Genomic DNA, 16,857 nt, shown 5'->3' on the forward strand with positions numbered 1-16,857 from the left:
GTAAGCGTTGGAGTGACTTCATACCTGGAAAAAAGCGTGTTGGTTTTTGAAGGGATGATGTGGCTGACTTGATTTGTGTGCCGGATGGGGGAAGCACACTGATACTGTACCGACACTTGGCACTGTCAGGTTAACGATTGGACTCAATGATCTTAAGGGTCTTTTCCAACCTAAATGAATCTGTGGTTCTATGACACCGTGCCAGGTCTTTGCAGCGGAAAGAAAGGTAGTTTTTCCTCTGTGCTGGGCGTACCTGGCTGTGTTGGGCTCTGGTTCTCCCGTGTGGTGGGCCAGGTGGGGGCCCTCAGAACCAGACCTGGCATTTTGTGTGGACCTCTCTGGTTTTTGGGTGGGTTTTTTTTTTTGAGCGTGTGACAACACTAGCTGCAGGATATCAGTGCAAGCCTGGTGAATGTCAATTAATTTCTTTAAACGTCTCCTGTATAACAGGTGTATCTCCAAAGAATCCTTTGCATTTCCCTCTTCTTTTGCTATCTAACTTCCCTCTGCGAGGCTGGCTGGAGGAGAAGACGCCTGAGCCCCGTCGTCCCATCTGGGGCTCTGCGGAGCCGCGGCGGCAGATGGTGCAGAGCCTGCCTTCGCACCGCAGCCTTGCCTTCAGCCTCGCTCTAGCCCTTTTGAGCATCTCCCCATCCTTAACGCATTTTTCCTTGAGCGCCTGCTTCTTTTGGACGTTAGTTATTTAAAAGGGAAATTTAAGTGACTGGCTGAGGGCGCAGAGAGAAGGGCAACAGGCTGAAGGGCTGAGGTTAGCACTTTCTCCTCGGTCTGGTCGTCTTCTCACCTTTAAGTTATTTGTATGCATAGTTGGCTTCCTGCACTGATTGGCACTGAATGAGTCGGGATAATGTCACGGTTGCCCACAAAACCGTGCCAGCATGAGAGCACAACCTTGCCAACACAAGGGCATTGATTAGTGCAGAGGAACTAGGGCAATCCAATTATAACCACAAATGCCATTGGCTTTCTCGAATTCTTACTCAAATAACTGTGGACTCTCTGCTGTATTAAGGTGGTCTGGACTATATCGAGAAAGGGGAATTTGTAGGACTTAGTGCAGAGTGAAACAGGATTTAATGCTTAAATATGCTATTGCCTATTTACACGTGGGGCAAAAGGATAGTATTTTTCAGATAGGTAGAGCTGGCTGACCCCCTTTGCCTGCCTTGATATTAGAGAATGTATTTTATATCTCTTTTTTTTGGAAATTATTACAAAATATCCTAAGAGGAAACTACACAGGAAAAATAGCTAAGCAGTTTCCTATCATTTCAATCTTGTTTGAGCATTGAATATTCCTTTGTTCCCTAATATTATGCTTCCTCTAACCTACTCAGTGGGTCAGATAAGGAAATGTGATATTTTTCACCACCATGATGAAATTAAACTAAAGCTACAAAGAGCGTGAGGGTTGTAGCCTGGAGTCTTAGATGAGTAGTTCAGATCTGGCTTTATATTAAATGCAGAAGCGAACAGTCTCTCATGGATGAATCACATTCAATTAGCTACTTCCTATGATGAACTGATTAAAAATTAAGTGGCATCAAATAAGACTGATTTTGCTCTTAAATTTAAATAATGCTATAATTACATACTAATCAGATGGTAAATCTTAATTGTACACGTTCCATATGTTTTATTTGCCTGTTCTCCCTCTTCACTTTGTCGTCTTTGTGTCAGCATGGAGTATATTTTCAGGCTGCTTTTATGTTTGGCCTAATTGAATATCAAAAGCAGTATATGTGAAACTTCCTGAATTCTATTCTTTAGCCAGTGGCAGCTGTGCTATTAGATGACCTTTACCATTCCCGTAGCACAGAATAATAAAGGGAGGGGGGGAATTGAAGCCCAGCCATGTTATTGTTAGAGACAGAAATAAATCATATATAATTGCTTCGCTATGAAGGCCAAGTCCTGCTGTCCTTCATGCCTGAGTTAGAAATACAGGATTTGGACCTTTGTTTCCTGTGGTTTCCTGGCCACCTTGGACGTGCCCAGAATCCTCACGCTGCCGCTGCGGTGGCTAATTACCATCACCGGGCTCGCGTCACGTTAAACTGAACTGCAGCCCAGGCTCCGTCCCTCCTGCGCGGGCAAGGAGATGGCTTTGCTGCAGGAAAGCCTTTACGTGAATGTCCGCCTTTAAATGCCATTGGCTTCCCGAAGATTACTTTAAAAATTAAGAAAAGCCTTAGATGTTGGGTTACATGGTGGGCTTCCACAGAGTGCTTCTGGTTTGGTTAGCTGTTTGGAACAAGCCTGGTAACTCTTTGTTGAAGTAAGTAGGTATTTTGACATAACATGCATGTGGTATTAACTTTATTCACTCCAGAATCTCCTTTATGTTTTTGTCTGCTTTTTAATCATAGATCATGAACACAGTCACAAAAAGAACAAGCGAAAACACTGGAGAAGCCAGTGGGCAGAAAGCAGCATATTATCTGACATGGAGATGTTGAAACACAGCTTGGAAGTGAATTCGTTTTCTGCGGATAGCAACAAGACTGGGAACATCAGTGAAAAGAAGAGCCACAAACGAACAAAGCGGTTTCTCTCCTACCCTCGGTTTGTGGAAGTGATGGTGGTGGCTGACAGCAGGATGGTTGCCTACCATGGAGCTAATCTACAGCACTATGTCTTAACGTTAATGTCAATAGTGAGTATTCAACTAGGGGGGAGTAGATTCACCCACAGATCATTTTCTAGTGGTCACGGAGCACCCTTTGTGCTGCGTTCATAGGCAATACCATCAGTTTGCCTCGGCCAGGCGTGGAGATAATGCTGGGATTACAGTAAACTTGGTAAAACTCGGCTGGGGAACACTGGTTGGAGTCTTCTTCCGTCCCAGACCCATCACGTTTCTGAACTCTTCCCACACCTCTCCCTTCCAGCTTTCTGAACCCCAGGCAGCACAAGAAATATCACTATCCCTTTAGTCCACACGCTGTACTCTTCTGTTTATTTAAGCCCATGTGAAATAGCAGCTGAATTTAAAAGGTACTTTGGGGACGGTGCCTTCCAAGGGACTGATGCTAGTAGGTTATGCAGTTGCCTGACTTCCTTTGCTGTTGCAAGGAGGAGCCGCCTGTGGTCACCTTGATCCTTAGCATAGTGCTAGGGTTGGCTTTCCAGGCTGATTACAAGCATTTTAGTAGCTGCTGGTACAAGGATGCAGTAGTGCAGTCCCCAAACAGGCAGCTCTGTAGATGCAGAGTCACTGGAAGTGAGTATCCAGCATAGTTGTGTCTGAAGGGATTTTCATCCTATTCAAGGGTAGAAGTGCAGTAAATATGTGGTCTAAAACTGTCCATGTCAAAATGAGGCACTTGAGAGATTAAGTTGCTTTTGACAGTCTTGGTTGGTGGTCATCATATCTTGGAGCAGAATGATCCTGTAATTTGGTGAAATGTGTGCTAAAGCAAAAGGAAAAGTTGGGTTTCTGCGATACCCGCGGGTTTGTTTCATTCTAAATTTGTGCTTCTGGCAGGAGGTCTTTCCAAGTAGCATTGAAGCACTGAGTGGGGCAGAAGAGCAGCTCAGGAGAAAAACAGTTGCAAAATGGAAAGCACGCATGTGTTGTCTTAATTGTTTGTTTCCTTGAATGTTAGCAATAATTCCGAATTTTCTTTTTCAAACAGGTGGCTTCTATCTACAAAGACCCAAGCATTGGAAATTTAATTAATATTGTTATTGTGAAATTGGTCGTGATACATAACGAACAGGTAATACAAGTGATTTTCTTCACCTTCTGTTTGACAGTGGCGTTTGTAGTGAGCATTGCGATGAATAATTAAAATACCTGCTTTCTGTGTGTTGCTTATTAGGATGGTCCCGCAATATCTTACAATGCCCAGACAACATTAAAAAACTTTTGCCAATGGCAGCAATCCCAGAACCACCCTGAAGGAAGTCACCTTCAACATGATACAGCCGTGCTTGTTACCAGGTATGGTGAATATTCTCATGAAAACTGTAGCCAGTCGTGTCAGAGGCTGTGGGCATGTAATATATCCAGCTAGGGGAAATATTCAGGTTTTGATGTGGGTGTAATGACAGTTGCGATTGTGGGAGCAGTGTAACTGTGAGCAGAATTGGGATAACGTGTCCACCGTAGCAATAGATGACTCTGAGGGGTTCAGGACTGTCCTAGGTCTGCCCAGGGGTTCAACATAAGATGAAAAACTCTGGCTATGGTAGGGAGTTGGTTCAGACTCTGACTGGACGGTGTGGCAAACCAGCATGAGAAGGTCCGTTGGAGGACCAAGAATTGCTTTTGGATGTTGTTATTATTGTGCTTGTACCTTAACTCACTGCTGCATTCAAAATTAATGTGTCAGGTCTGTTCTGCTTTCAGACAGGATATTTGTAGAGCGCACGACAAATGTGATACTCTGGGTAAGGAAAAACCTTTTCTTTTGTCTTTTAATAACTTTTTTTTGTAGTGACAATGTTAGTTGCCCGTGCTGAACCATGGGCGACATTTATTTTTCTATTGTAAACCTCCTTTTTCTCTCCTAGGTCTGGCAGAGCTGGGCACAGTCTGCGACCCATACAGGAGCTGTTCAATTAGCGAAGATAACGGACTGAGCACTGCTTTCACAATAGCACATGAACTTGGCCATGTGTATGTTTTATGTAAATACATTTACATTTAAATAACCCAAGATTTATGCTAGCTGGCGCTTGCCAGCCAGGCTAGGACTTGCTACCTACTGAGCCTAATTATTTGAGAGGAGATAAATATACTTGGGGTAGAAGATGCACCACCGAGGAAGATTAAGCTGTGGTGTGACTCTGGGAGGTGGTGGTGTGCTCTGGAGCCTATCTGAGAGCAGCAAAACCAGCAGACCCACATTTTGGGGAGGATGAGTGACAGGGTACCCCAAGCAGCACCTAAGCAAGGGAGGAGAGCTAACAAAATGTCCATTATTACGGCATCTTCTCACATCTACATGTGGGTGTCAGCAGGATCTGCCCCAACAGCCATGACGTCCTGGCCAAGCCACTGGGACTAGCCAGGGTTTTTGGCAGCACGAGGGAAAATCTCATGCTGCTGGACGTCCCCAGAAGAGATGCTGTCATTCGAGATGCACCTCCTCCAGTGGAAATTTCTTTTAACTGATTTTGACTTTTTTTGAGACTGGTAGTGAGAAAAATCATCTTAGATCACATAGTCCTTTACCCCCCAGCTACAACTCTTAGGCAGCTGGTTCAGTCCCAAACCACCTCACACCTGGTTTGCAGTGGAGGTCTGTAGGTGTGGGATGGATGAATACTCGGGAACAGATCCCTCATTGTTTTAAACTCCCTTTTTCTTCATGGAGAGCTGGCTGAGACGGTCTATTTTTAAGCACAGTAATATTTGTTTAAATGAGACTTCCTGACAGAAAGTCCCCAAAGGTTTGGCGTTCCCCACGCCTAACCTGTGGCTAATTCCTTCGCTAATGCTGCCCCAGAGCTGCCGGAGGGGTTAGCGGTGCTCCCGAGCAGGAAACGCCTCTTTGCTCTCTTACGGGGAGCAGAGTGAAAAGGTGGTTCATTGGAGGTAATCTTAATGGGATATAAACTCCCCAGCCTTCGAACGCGGGATCACACCGGGTCATTTCCCCTTCTCCACTTCAAACAGCAAAGCGCTTTAAGCCGTTCTGTCTCCGTGAGCGTATTTGCCACATTCTTCGATATGTCATGTGCTGCAAACTTCGCGTGGGTTTCTGCTGATATTGATGCTTGATGGCATTTTGTAAACCTACCACATAAAGTATAGGAGCCAAGTCTACCCCCGGTGCAACCCTGTTTAGGCAGCAGCATGAGTGATCAGCGTGGCCCAAGGTATTTAACTGCGTTAGAAAACATTTTGCAGCCAACATAGGGTGCTGCCTATGACATGAGGGACTTCAGGCAGCGGTGGTCGGTGGGCTCAAGTCATTCGGCTGCTTCAGAAATTTATTCCCCCAGATCAACTCTTGGCTCTTTGGCTCAATTCCAGAGAACTTGCCATTTTTATGACGGTAGGGCCAAACTCCAGCCCGCCTGCAGCATCGCGACCATCAGCTGAAAAGGAAACTGCAGCTGAAATTGCATCTTACTCCAGACTCCCTCAAGGGCTTGTCTGGCTAAACGTCTGCAGTCGTGGCGTGGAGAGCTTGCCGGCGTCCTGCGTAGCTTTTTGCAGACAAGTGCTAGGAACCCAATTTGAGCAATGCTTGTTGGCACTTATGAATATGTGCGTATCCACACTTTTATTCTGTAATATCTGTCAGCATATCTCGGAAAGATTCTTGGGTTTGCTTACATTTAGTTCTCACTGTTGCTCTTGCTATACTAAATACTTGACATTTGCCACTTAACTGACTGTACTGTTCGCTGCTGTTTTTCTCTTAGATTTAACATGCCACACGATGACAATCATAAGTGCAAAGAAGATGGAGGTAAAAATCAACAGCATGTCATGGCACCAACACTGAACTTCTACACCAACCCCTGGATGTGGTCAAAATGCAGTAGGAAATACATCACTGAGTTTCTGGAGTAAGGCCTTGCATATGCATGTGTTAGGCTGTTTTGACATGTGCACGCATCCCATTGGCTTCATCAGTTGATCTGAAATCCGAGTGTGCGGTGTTTGGAGGAAATCAGAGGGATTTGTGTGTGTGCGCATCCTTTACATAGAGCAGGAATGCACCCCTGGCATCCAGTCCCCGCCAGTTCAGCCTTGTGATAAGCTGGCACGGACCAGCCTGTCTATAGGGAAGAATAAGTCTTCCCCCGTGGATATTGCTTTGAAGGAATATGCGTTCTCCTCAAACCTGAAGAGTGAGTTTTCCAGGCCCTGTGGCCCAGATACGGAGCTGTGTTTTAGGAGGCAGATTGAATCTGCCTTTCTGCTCCACAGGTCAAGATAAAGCCCTGGCACTAGTCCATGGTGGGAACACTGCCCCAGGAGCCCACGGGTCAGTTTGATGCACCGTGGTCACCCATTTTACCGTGATGCCTTCCCATGTGTTGTGATGGGGAGCAGAACGAGAGCCACGACGGTGTCATGGCAAATCCAGGAGCTCGGTCCCTCGGGCGGTTCTTCTGCTAATCAGTTATTTTCTTTCTAAATATATACTAGAGCATGCTCATCGACTAAATGCAGGTCACGTGTGCCCAGAAATGCTTTTGCCAGGGTAGCTGACTGCACTGTGGTGGACGGTGGTTAGCGCAGCATGGGGGTGGTGGTGAATGGGTCATGCAGCCTCCTACCCTCCTGTGCTTCAGTCTGCAGTAGCTGTTGTATTGCTTGTTAAATATGGTAAAAGCGGTGTGCATCTGCCCTAAGGCTGACTCGGGTAAACACCAATGGGTTCTAGTCTCATCGCCTCCTGTTTAACACCATTTTTCTGCTTTGTGTTGTAGCACTGGTTATGGGGAGTGTTTGCTTGATGAACCTTCATCAAGAACTTACACGTTGCCTCAGCAGCTCCCGGGGCTGATTTATGATGTCAACAAACAATGTGAGTTAATTTTTGGACCCGGATCTCAAGTGTGCCCGTATATGGTAAGTGAAATTCCACACCTTGGTTTTCCTGGTGTTGCCAGGGCAAAATAAGGCCTCCTAAGGTTGGATGAATGGGAGGTTCACAAGCCATCAAATTATTGTCAAGCTTGTGAGTTAATGATAAAACTTAGGGGGATAATTTCATAAAGAATCATCTATCTGGTAAGGCATGTAGCACATATTTATTTAATATTTTGATCTTTTCAATAACTTAAGCAGATGCAGTGTCGGCGACTTTGGTGTATTAACATTGATGGCGCGCACAAGGGATGTCGTACCCAACACACACCGTGGGCTGATGGGACAGAATGTGAGCCTGGAAAGGTCTGTAATACCTGGTGGTTCGTGCCTCCTAGCTATGTTTCCCAGGGCTCAGGCTAAGCATATCAGTCAAAATCATCCTATCCCAATGGCCAGTTGTATGGGGCACAGCTTCTGACTGCAAGGGTGGAAACCCAAAGCAGCTCTGCGTGTTTTAAGCCTGCTATGCGTGGGTCAACTCTACGCCAGGTAATGTGATTAAAATCGACTGTTTGGCATAACGTTGTTTAAAGCAGGTATTCCTTCTGGAGTGCTTCCTTTTTTAATTAATGCCCTTGAGTGAACTCTTGAGCAAAACTTTTGCAAAGCTTCCTGAGGCTTTTATTAGAAATTTCCTATGTGATGTGAGCAATTAGTAATTTTGTGTAACATAAACTTGCCAACTGGCTTCTCATCTTGACAACTTCAGAGTAAAATATAGAACTGGTTGACATTTTCTGTATGGAACAGTTTTGGCAGTAATTCATAGAAACTTTCAATTTCCATGCGCAATGCTAGTTTCCAGCTAGCATTGTGGTTTCTAGAATAAGTATTTAGTTTTTAGTTGTCCAGATCTGGAGAAAAATAGTTGAGAAGATTTTTCTTTTTATTTTATTGAGATACTGAAGCTTTTGAAGAAAAATGCCAACTAGTTTTCAGAATTTTTGTCTGAACAAAAATATTCTCCATCTAGGTCTAGTAAAAAAAGTGTGATGTTATTCTACAAGGTATAGCTTAAAAATTTGCTTTCTGGCTATTAATGATCAACGGTTAAAGTTTTCTTTACAAAGAGTCAACATTTTAATTCATAGTCTTTCAAATGTATTTTAATAAAAATATCTGAATGCTATTTTAGATATAATTTTCCATAAAGGCTTAGTAATTAATCTTTTGTTGCATGTGTCTGAAAAGTCAATTGTTCAACGACACTCGACTGATTTCCTTCAAGACAATGGGCATAATGTATCAATTTGCCTTCCTTTCTTAGGGAAAAGCGCAGTCAACACGTTTGCTTTTATTGTTGAGAATGGGCGTTAGAGATGTGGTTGGAAATCCTATTCCTGTGCTACTCTTTGGAGCCAGTGGTGCTCCAATATTTAACTTTTTATGTAAAATCCCCCCTTTTTTGAGACTCAGGATAAAGCTTAGGCATCTGTGGAGTCCCTTTGACTTGAGACCTTGTGTTTTCAACTTCTCCATTTGTGAGCTTGGGGTCTGCTCACTGCTGGAAGCTCAAAAATAACTATTTTCTTGAAATTCCAAAAATCTGGGCTTCAATTTTGTTCGACAAACCTGCCGTTACCCTTGGATATGGCCAGAGTGATGTGCAAACAACTGCAGTTGAGCAGATTAGCACCTCCTCAGAGTTACCATGTCATCCAAGAGGCAGTGTCCAGCTGCATGGCTCTTAATAAAGACCGTGTAAGCAAAAACATTTCAGTCCACAAATTTAGACAATTTGACAAGTTTAGACAAATTAGACAAGTGTGACCTGAACTCCTCAGCTGAGAGCAGATGGGCTTTTAAGAAAAGCTAATGCAGTCCACTCATGTTCAGGCATTTGAATGTATTCTCACAAAAAGGCTTTACCCAGTAATTCTTGTATCTGTGTGTTGGTTTAATTCAAGCTTAAGGTTTGGATCATCATAAGCTCTCTTCTCCTCAGTGTTTACTTGGGCTTGTGAAGTGCTGAGGTGCGAGTCTGGAGTGCTTTTCATTGGAATAAATCACTATTTTGGTACTCTGCTGTGGCCAGGAGCCCCATCAAACTGCTGCTTGCTGACTAATGCCTTGTCTCAAGTCTGCATGTTTAAAGCCCATAATATATGGATTGGCAGATGGAGGAAACACCATGCCATTTTTTATGGAGATATCTTTGGAAATGAGGGAGCTAAGAAAAATCTAGTTAAAACTACTGGGATGTAGATTTAACCAGGCTCTAAATTTATTCTTAAATCAAGGACACTAAAACAACATGGGAGTATTAGCTTATGCATATTTTGCATGTGAGGACACCGAATTTGGTATCGCTAAATCAAGTAATAAGCCCAGCCCAGAGTTTGGCCTTTGCTGGGTGAGCACCAGTCGTGATGGTTTACAGTGTTTCCCAGCACCAGTGCATTGCCGGGTGGAAATAAATCACTGAAAGAAAATAAAGAGGGTCGTAAACTTGGGCCTCTATCTCTTGTGGTTTTCAGGGTTGTTTAAAGAACGGTAAAAGAAGAGTAGACGAATAGTAATCATTTCTGTCTCCTGCCGTATGGCAGCAGGTAGCGTATATGTTATGCATGCATGAAGCTTCACAGCACTTGTCTGCCCCCTGCTAATCTATTCAGCCAAAGTCAGCCCAGGGATGGGAGCTGGATTTGGTGAATTATCTGGGACTCCAGCAGCAAGACAAAGGCAAGGAAAGTCTGTTGTCGTGTCTCCCGTCCCTGCCATTGCTCTCCTGCTCAAGTGTGTGTCTAAGTTATTTTGAACTTGCTCCAGACAAAAACTCTTTTATTCTCTTCATTCTCTGATCTGTAAGCTCATAGGAAAGAGAACCCTGGCAGGCTGTTTAGTTTTTCTGTTGTAACTCAACACAGAAATTATTTTTAAAATACAAAAGGCATGAAGGTTGCCCAGCCAGACTATTCACAGTGTGGTTCCAAGAAACACCATTGCGTTTCCATAAGATACTCTTGCTGTTTATTTAAAACAGCTGCTCTTTTTTTTCCCCCTTTGATTTACCATCAACTCCAAACCCCCAATTTTTAATAAAATCAAGGGATGTAGGTGATTTCCTGGTTAATTCTCAACCATCGGATGGGAGACATATAGGTCACGTCACGGTCTGTTAGCTGTGTACATTCACTAGTTAGCTATTCAGTCGTCTTCTCTGGGTCAGTGGTGCCAAGCGTGACTGTGGTTATATATTTAGCTGTGAGCATCAACATTGCTGCGAGAAGTTCTCCACCGGGACAGCAGTGTTGGATTGGTGTCGTGTATTTTTGTACGTTAATGATAGCTGTCGGACCCCTTTGTCCCTGTACAGGACTGGCATAGAGGTCCCCATCCTGCAGTTTTTCCACCCTCTAAATGCCAGGAGGAGTTGTGCATCGTAAGGGTTTGGCCTGCAGCAAAGAAACAGGCATTTCAGCTTATTTTATTCCTGTCCTTTACTGTAGCAGATATTTTTCGGCCAGTTTCTATCTGAGGAATCAAATCTTCAGATGAAAGCAAATCCAGAGCACATTGCAGCCATGCTCATCTCTGAGCAAGCGCCACATTTAGGGCCCAAGCTACGAGTTGTTCAGCCGTCCTGCAGACCTTGCCCTTAGGTAAATGCACCTGAGATCAGCGTTCTTCATCAGCAAAGCAACATGGCAAGCTGGCATCGTGGGCAAAAGGTGTTAAACACGCCGCAGAGCCGCAGTGTCCTATGAGCTGGCTGCACAACCCCCACGATAGCTTGATTTTGCTCTGTTTTCCTAGATAACTTTCTCTAAGATGATTCATAAGGATGTCTAAAAAGGGGGGGTGAGCTTGTGGTGTGTCTTGATACAGCCTTGTTCTGATATTAGTGAAAGGGCTGGAAAAACATGGCACATCAGTAAATTCAACCCCGTTGCCGTAAAGATTGGCAGGTGTTTCCCTGCCCAAACAGCATCTGGTGCAGAGAAATATTGCAAGGGAATATTTTAATGATGCACTACGTGTTTTCTTCTTTAAGTCTGTAACCTCTTCTAATCTGCGAGCAATCAGCAATGTTTAGGCTTCCTATAATTGCAAAGATTTAGGCATCTGCCAGCAGATGAGCACATCTCTGGGTTTAAATCTGCTTTAGCGAGCACTGATCGGTGAGAGGGAAGCCCTGCTCTCAGGGGTCTTGGGGCCACTTTTCCATCACTCTGGTGGGGCCAGAAGGTGACTCTCCCCTCGATCTCCCCTCTCCAGAAGTCTGTGTAGTCGAACTAGCAAACATACCCCAAAGGGACACAATTTATATCATAAAAATGGGGACAGGGGCTTGCCAAGATAATTTAAGCCAGTTTTCCAAACAAAAGAAAACAAGAGTTATAGCTGGAAAACAAAAGTGTAGGCCAGGCCTTGGCAAGTCCCGTGTTATGGCTGAGTGAAAAAAAAATACTCTGGTTTGAGGAATTCATTTTTCTGTTTTATTTGCCCTTTGGATTTGGAAGTTTCCTTTCGCGCTTTGTACAGCTGTGGGGAGGTTTGAGTTTTCCCTGGTGTTTTCCCCATTGCCTGTCTCCTCCCCTGACACTGTGTGGTTCCTGCTGCTCTCCAGGAAATCAGATAAGCGGCTTTTTGAAAAGCCAGTGCCGCGAGCGTTGCCGTGCTGCTCGGCACCAGTAAACAGGGCATATTCGGTGGCTGCTGTTGTCCTCAGTCCTCTTCCCATAAATCACTCCTGTGGACTCAGCACCTTGCCTGCACTTCTCCATTTAAGGGTGCAGAGAAAGAAAAATATGGGTGTGACAGACAAAAAGTAATGTTCAATTTTATTTGATTGCAAAATCTTTGCTGCGTTTTGCATGTGGTTGAGAAATAAGTAAGCCTGAGTTTTGTCGTCCAGGCTGGTCACTCTTTGTCTGCTCAAAACGCAAAAGCAATGCAAACCTTTCCCGACTCTCTCCTTTGCATGCAGCACTGCCGGTTTGGGATGTGCGTGCCCAAAGAACGAGAGGCGCCGGTGATAGACGGAGCGTGGGGGACCTGGAGCCCTTTCGGGACCTGCTCGAGAACCTGCGGCGGCGGCATAAAGACGGCAATACGAGAGTGCAACAGGCCCGAGTAAGTGCACGGAGGGGAAGCGCCGGTGGGTGAAATGGGGAAAAGCAGCTGGGTTGCCCAAATGGGCTGAAATCCCCTTCGGCTGTCCCCAGCCCATGTGTGCCCCAGGGACCGGTGGCTTTGCCTGGCACAGACGAGGCAGCATAGGAACCCAGGAGGAGCCGGTCACAGGTTTGGTTTGTGGGTAAAGTGCACTAAAAAGGGATCCGTTCAACAGAGACAAAAGGAAAAAGCTAATATCTGCACGGGTTTATTGCCTCCTGTTTTCCTTGGGAGGCACAGCTGGGGTCCCACTTCCAAAGGCGTTTTTCTTCCTCCGAAGTTGTGGATCAGAAGGGAGGGAGAAGGGAAGGAGCCATGTGTTTATCCATTTTTCACCATTTTACCCCTGCTTTTGGCTGCTTTTGCAGCTGTTCCTACAGGCCAGATCCTTTACACAGTTTTCTACCATTTTACTCCTGCTTTGGCTGGTTTTGCAGCCTTTGGCTGCTTTTGCAGCTGATCCTTTATACAGTTACATGTCAGCTGGTGCAGACTAGCCAAACCTCAGCAGAAATCTGTGCCCCATTAAAAAGCGGCGCTCAAAAATGTTTGCTGTCAGCCTGGAATGCAAAATCATGCACCCTTTGAAATGGCAGGGAATTTTGCCGTGGGCTTCAGGGAGATGAATGTGTGGCCAGTGAAATATTAGTAATAGGTTGAGCAACTGGTATGAAAACAGCCTGTTTACATAAATCGTGAACTGTGCTGGTTTCTGTTTAACTGCCTCCTTTCAGCCCACGGGAGCAAGAAGGGGTGGGCAGGATGCTTTCCAGGCTCTCATTTGGGACTGAGACACGGAGAGGAGAGGGGTCTGCGGAGCTGGGTGGACCTTGGGGTCTTAAAAAGGTTGAGCAGGCTCGTTCCACTTTCTCGTCATTGGTGTTGGATGGCTTATTGCCAAGGAAATTGCCATTAGTGATGTGCCAGTGACAGTTTCACCACTGCTAATGGGAGAAGGGAGGGCTTGTAGCCGCGGCACCGGTGCTGAAGTGACAGGAGAGGCTGGCTCAGCACGGCTGGGCAAGTGTCGAAAGAGAAGAGAAGGGTTGAGGCTAAGGGAGTCAGACACCAGCACGTTAATTAAAATGATGTTGAGAAACACACAAGCACAAAGAAGTTCTCGTCTCGCTGTGCTGAGTCAGCACACGCCATATGGTCTTCCAGTAGCCATGGAGACAGAAAAATAAAATATCTTTCCACGGGCAAAAATAGCTATGCTGCTGAACCTTTGGATGCTGTCAGTGAGATGTATTCCCATCTTCTGGATAGGCATCTGTTTGGACTGATAGCTTTTTGTGATAGAAAAATCTCCTTTATCCTAAAGGCTAGCCAAGGGATTTTATATTTCATCTTCTCTTATAGCTTGTGTTTTGTATCTTGGTGTTTCATGAGGCGTATGAGTTTGGCTGGGATTTGCAAAAGCACCTAAATATGCTAGGCACCAAGCTGCCTGTGAAATCCCCAGCGCTTATCTTTAATAGTGGTTATTTTCCAGGCCCCCTTTTGAGAGCCACGTAGCTGGCACTGGCCTCTTCTCCAACCCTCGCTAAGTCTCCACGCAGAGTCGTCTGTCCTAGCGCCGTCCACAGAGCTTTACACCAGCTCTGCTGTTTTGTCCCCGTAATTTGACATCGTGGCATGGGCTCCCACCATCTGCGTCCCTGTTATCAGGGAGGCTGCTGAGACGAAGAAAGTGGATGAGACACTGCTGGGTACTCTCCTGCCTCTCCCGCTTTTCAAAGTACTTCAAAAATATACAGAATAGGTCTAGTCCCCATTTCTCCTCTGTTGTAGAAGGCAGGAAAACCAACCCAGGTACCTTAAGTAAGGTCTGAAATAGTTTTCAGTAAGTCTTTTACATTCGAAGATGGTTTAGCTTTTTAAAGCTTTTTCTGTACACAAGGATCTGGGGTGGTATCTTGCACGCCAATAAAATATTGTGTTAAATCTGGCATTGAAAATGAACCCCTCTGCCATGGTACAGAAAATAAGGCTGCAGCTCCTGCCTCTGTAATGTGCTCTGACACCTACGTGGACGAGTATCTTGCAGGGCTGTAGGAAGAGCTGTAAGCCTCTGAAATGGCAGCAGGCTGTGTTTTGACATACACTGAAGGAATGCATTAGCTAACCAGACCAGACCCTTCCCACCAAGATTGCCCACTTGGGAATTTGAGGCTGGCTGGTACAGACAAAGCCCACGGCTGCGGCCCGTCACGTAGGGGGTCTGTGATGCAAGCCCTGGTTTGCAAAGCAAGGCGTAGCTGCAGAATTGTGGAGAAAAGGCATATTTCATAAGATGTCAATACCAGGAGCCCTGTTTTCAGGAGTGGCTTTCTGGATGGGGGAGCGTTATCTCTGGATGCGAGTCTGATCACGTCTGCATTTTAGTCCATCACAAAAGGAGGCTGAGGGGAGACCTTATTGCTCTCTACAACGACCTGAAAGGAGGTTGTAGAGAGGTGGGGTCGGTCTCTTCTCCCAGGTAACAAGTGATAGGACAAGAGGAAATGGCCTCAAGTTGCACCAGGGGAGGTTTAGACTGGATGTTAGGAAATTTTACTTCACCGAGAGGGTTATCAAGCATTGGAACAGGCTGCCCAGGGAAGTGGTGGAGTCCCCATCCCTGGAGGTATTTAAAAGACGTTTGGATGAGGTGCTTAGGGACATGGTTTAGTGGTGGTCTTGGTAGTGTTAGGTTTACGGTTGGACTCGATGATCTTAAAGGTCTTTTCCAACCTATACGATTCTGTGATTCTGTGAAAAGTATCCACCTGTGCGGAAAGCTGTCTGCGCTCGACATGTAAACACACCTATAGATAACTGTGCTGGCCACTGTACTGCTGCGAAGGAGATCTCAAACTGATCTGTGCACACGAGGGCTTCACAGATTTTTCTGTGGTCACTGCACGAGCACAGACACAGGCAGGCGAGCAGATGAGCACACGTGCCCCAGAGTTGGTCTCCAGGTCCTTTCGTTGTGGCAGTCTGAGTGCCCTCGGGCAGAGCTGCTGCCCTTGGGGCTGAGCACGTGCAAAGCACCCCCAAAACTGTGCTTCTCAGCGAGGTGCCTCTGCCTGGTGCTCCTGGGGCTCTGAGAGTTGGGTGCTGCCTCGAGGTCTGCGTGTGACAATGTTCAAGGTTAGTAATTGCAGGTGATGCATTATGCATTGCATATTTAAGACGTGCTGGGAGGAACGCAGCGAAGCCGGGCTGTGTGCACGAGCTTGTAGGGGGAACGATGCTAGGTAGAAACTGGGTCCACACCGGCCATTTGTTGGTCAAATAGGTGATTCAGAGAGAAGGGAAGTCAAGAGAGAACAAGGAGGTTTCTATGCGTGCACTGCTTTCCCTTCCGTCTCTGCAGTACATTGTTGATGATTATCCATAAAAATATTATGTAGTGTGAAGTATTTCTTCATGACACTGAAAATCGATGTTATATGAGGCTGACTTATTTTCCAGGGTCAGCTCTTTCTGTTTACTCAGACTCTGTGAAAAGCAATGCTGGTTTAAAAACACCCTACAACTGTCAGGGTGGTTTGGGGCTGTTTTGAAATGTCAGAAGTGTGAGTGTGCTTCAGCCCCGAACGCTGGCTGCGGGGAGATTTACTGCCACAGTTACAAAGCTGACAGTTTGCAACACGATGGCAAGTTTTAGCATCCTTCAGTTTGTGGTGTGTCCATGTGTTCAACGTTATCTCAATCTCACGGGTCATGTCTAGAGAAAAGGAAACTATACAGTGGCTTGGGATCTTTGGATTTTGCTAGACACACCCTTAAAAAAAAAGGCTCCTGTGTGTTGTTCTTAACTAACTTAATATTTAGAAGTCTCATTTTAATTAAATTGATTTATAGTGGAAGCAATGTGTTTACCATAAAAATGTGGTATTTGCAATTTTTGTGAAGAAATGCCTTGCTAGAGGTTTGCATAATTTGCCTTTATCAAACCGCAGCAGTCCTGCTGCAGTATAAATGCTTTCGAAGTGAAAATGATGACTCCTGTTAACTCCCCCATGAAAGATTTGGGCTCACCGAGGTCTGGAGCGTGCTGCTGCCACAGCTAAGAAGTTTCCCCATGTGCTGTGTAGTGAGATGGTCAAAATGTCCCGTTGTAGCTGGAGGTAGATAACGTGCCTGCGTGGCAATAGTCCGTGGGA

At 45.5% G+C, this 16,857-nt stretch overlaps 1 protein-coding gene across 7 annotated transcripts in view; it reads left to right on the forward strand.

Moving 5' to 3' along the window:
• The window catches only part of ADAMTS9 (ADAM metallopeptidase with thrombospondin type 1 motif 9), an 85,547-nt gene that overhangs the window by 13,254 nt on the left and 55,436 nt on the right, over positions 1-16,857 (forward strand). For 6 of the 7 annotated variants that reach the window (XR_012777525.1, XM_075514544.1, XM_075514545.1 and 3 more), the window contains 9 exons: positions 2,391-2,677; positions 3,660-3,743; positions 3,846-3,967; positions 4,376-4,416; positions 4,540-4,645; positions 6,403-6,549; positions 7,420-7,561; positions 7,778-7,885; positions 12,513-12,658. Coding sequence is in view for 6 of the 7 variants with exons in the window: in XM_075514544.1 (XP_075370659.1) it covers positions 2,391-2,677; positions 3,660-3,743; positions 3,846-3,967; positions 4,376-4,416; positions 4,540-4,645; positions 6,403-6,549; positions 7,420-7,561; positions 7,778-7,885; positions 12,513-12,658 (1,183 nt within the window). In the remaining variant the exon portion in view is untranslated. The remainder of the gene's footprint in view (positions 1-2,390; positions 2,678-3,659; positions 3,744-3,845; positions 3,968-4,375; positions 4,417-4,539; positions 4,646-6,402; positions 6,550-7,419; positions 7,562-7,777; positions 7,886-12,512; positions 12,659-16,857) is intronic. The other variant, XM_075514543.1, reaches the window with a different exon arrangement.

The sequence above is a fragment of the Mycteria americana genome, chromosome 11, assembly GCF_035582795.1.
Source record: "Mycteria americana isolate JAX WOST 10 ecotype Jacksonville Zoo and Gardens chromosome 11, USCA_MyAme_1.0, whole genome shotgun sequence".
NCBI lineage: Eukaryota > Metazoa > Chordata > Aves > Ciconiiformes > Ciconiidae > Mycteria > Mycteria americana.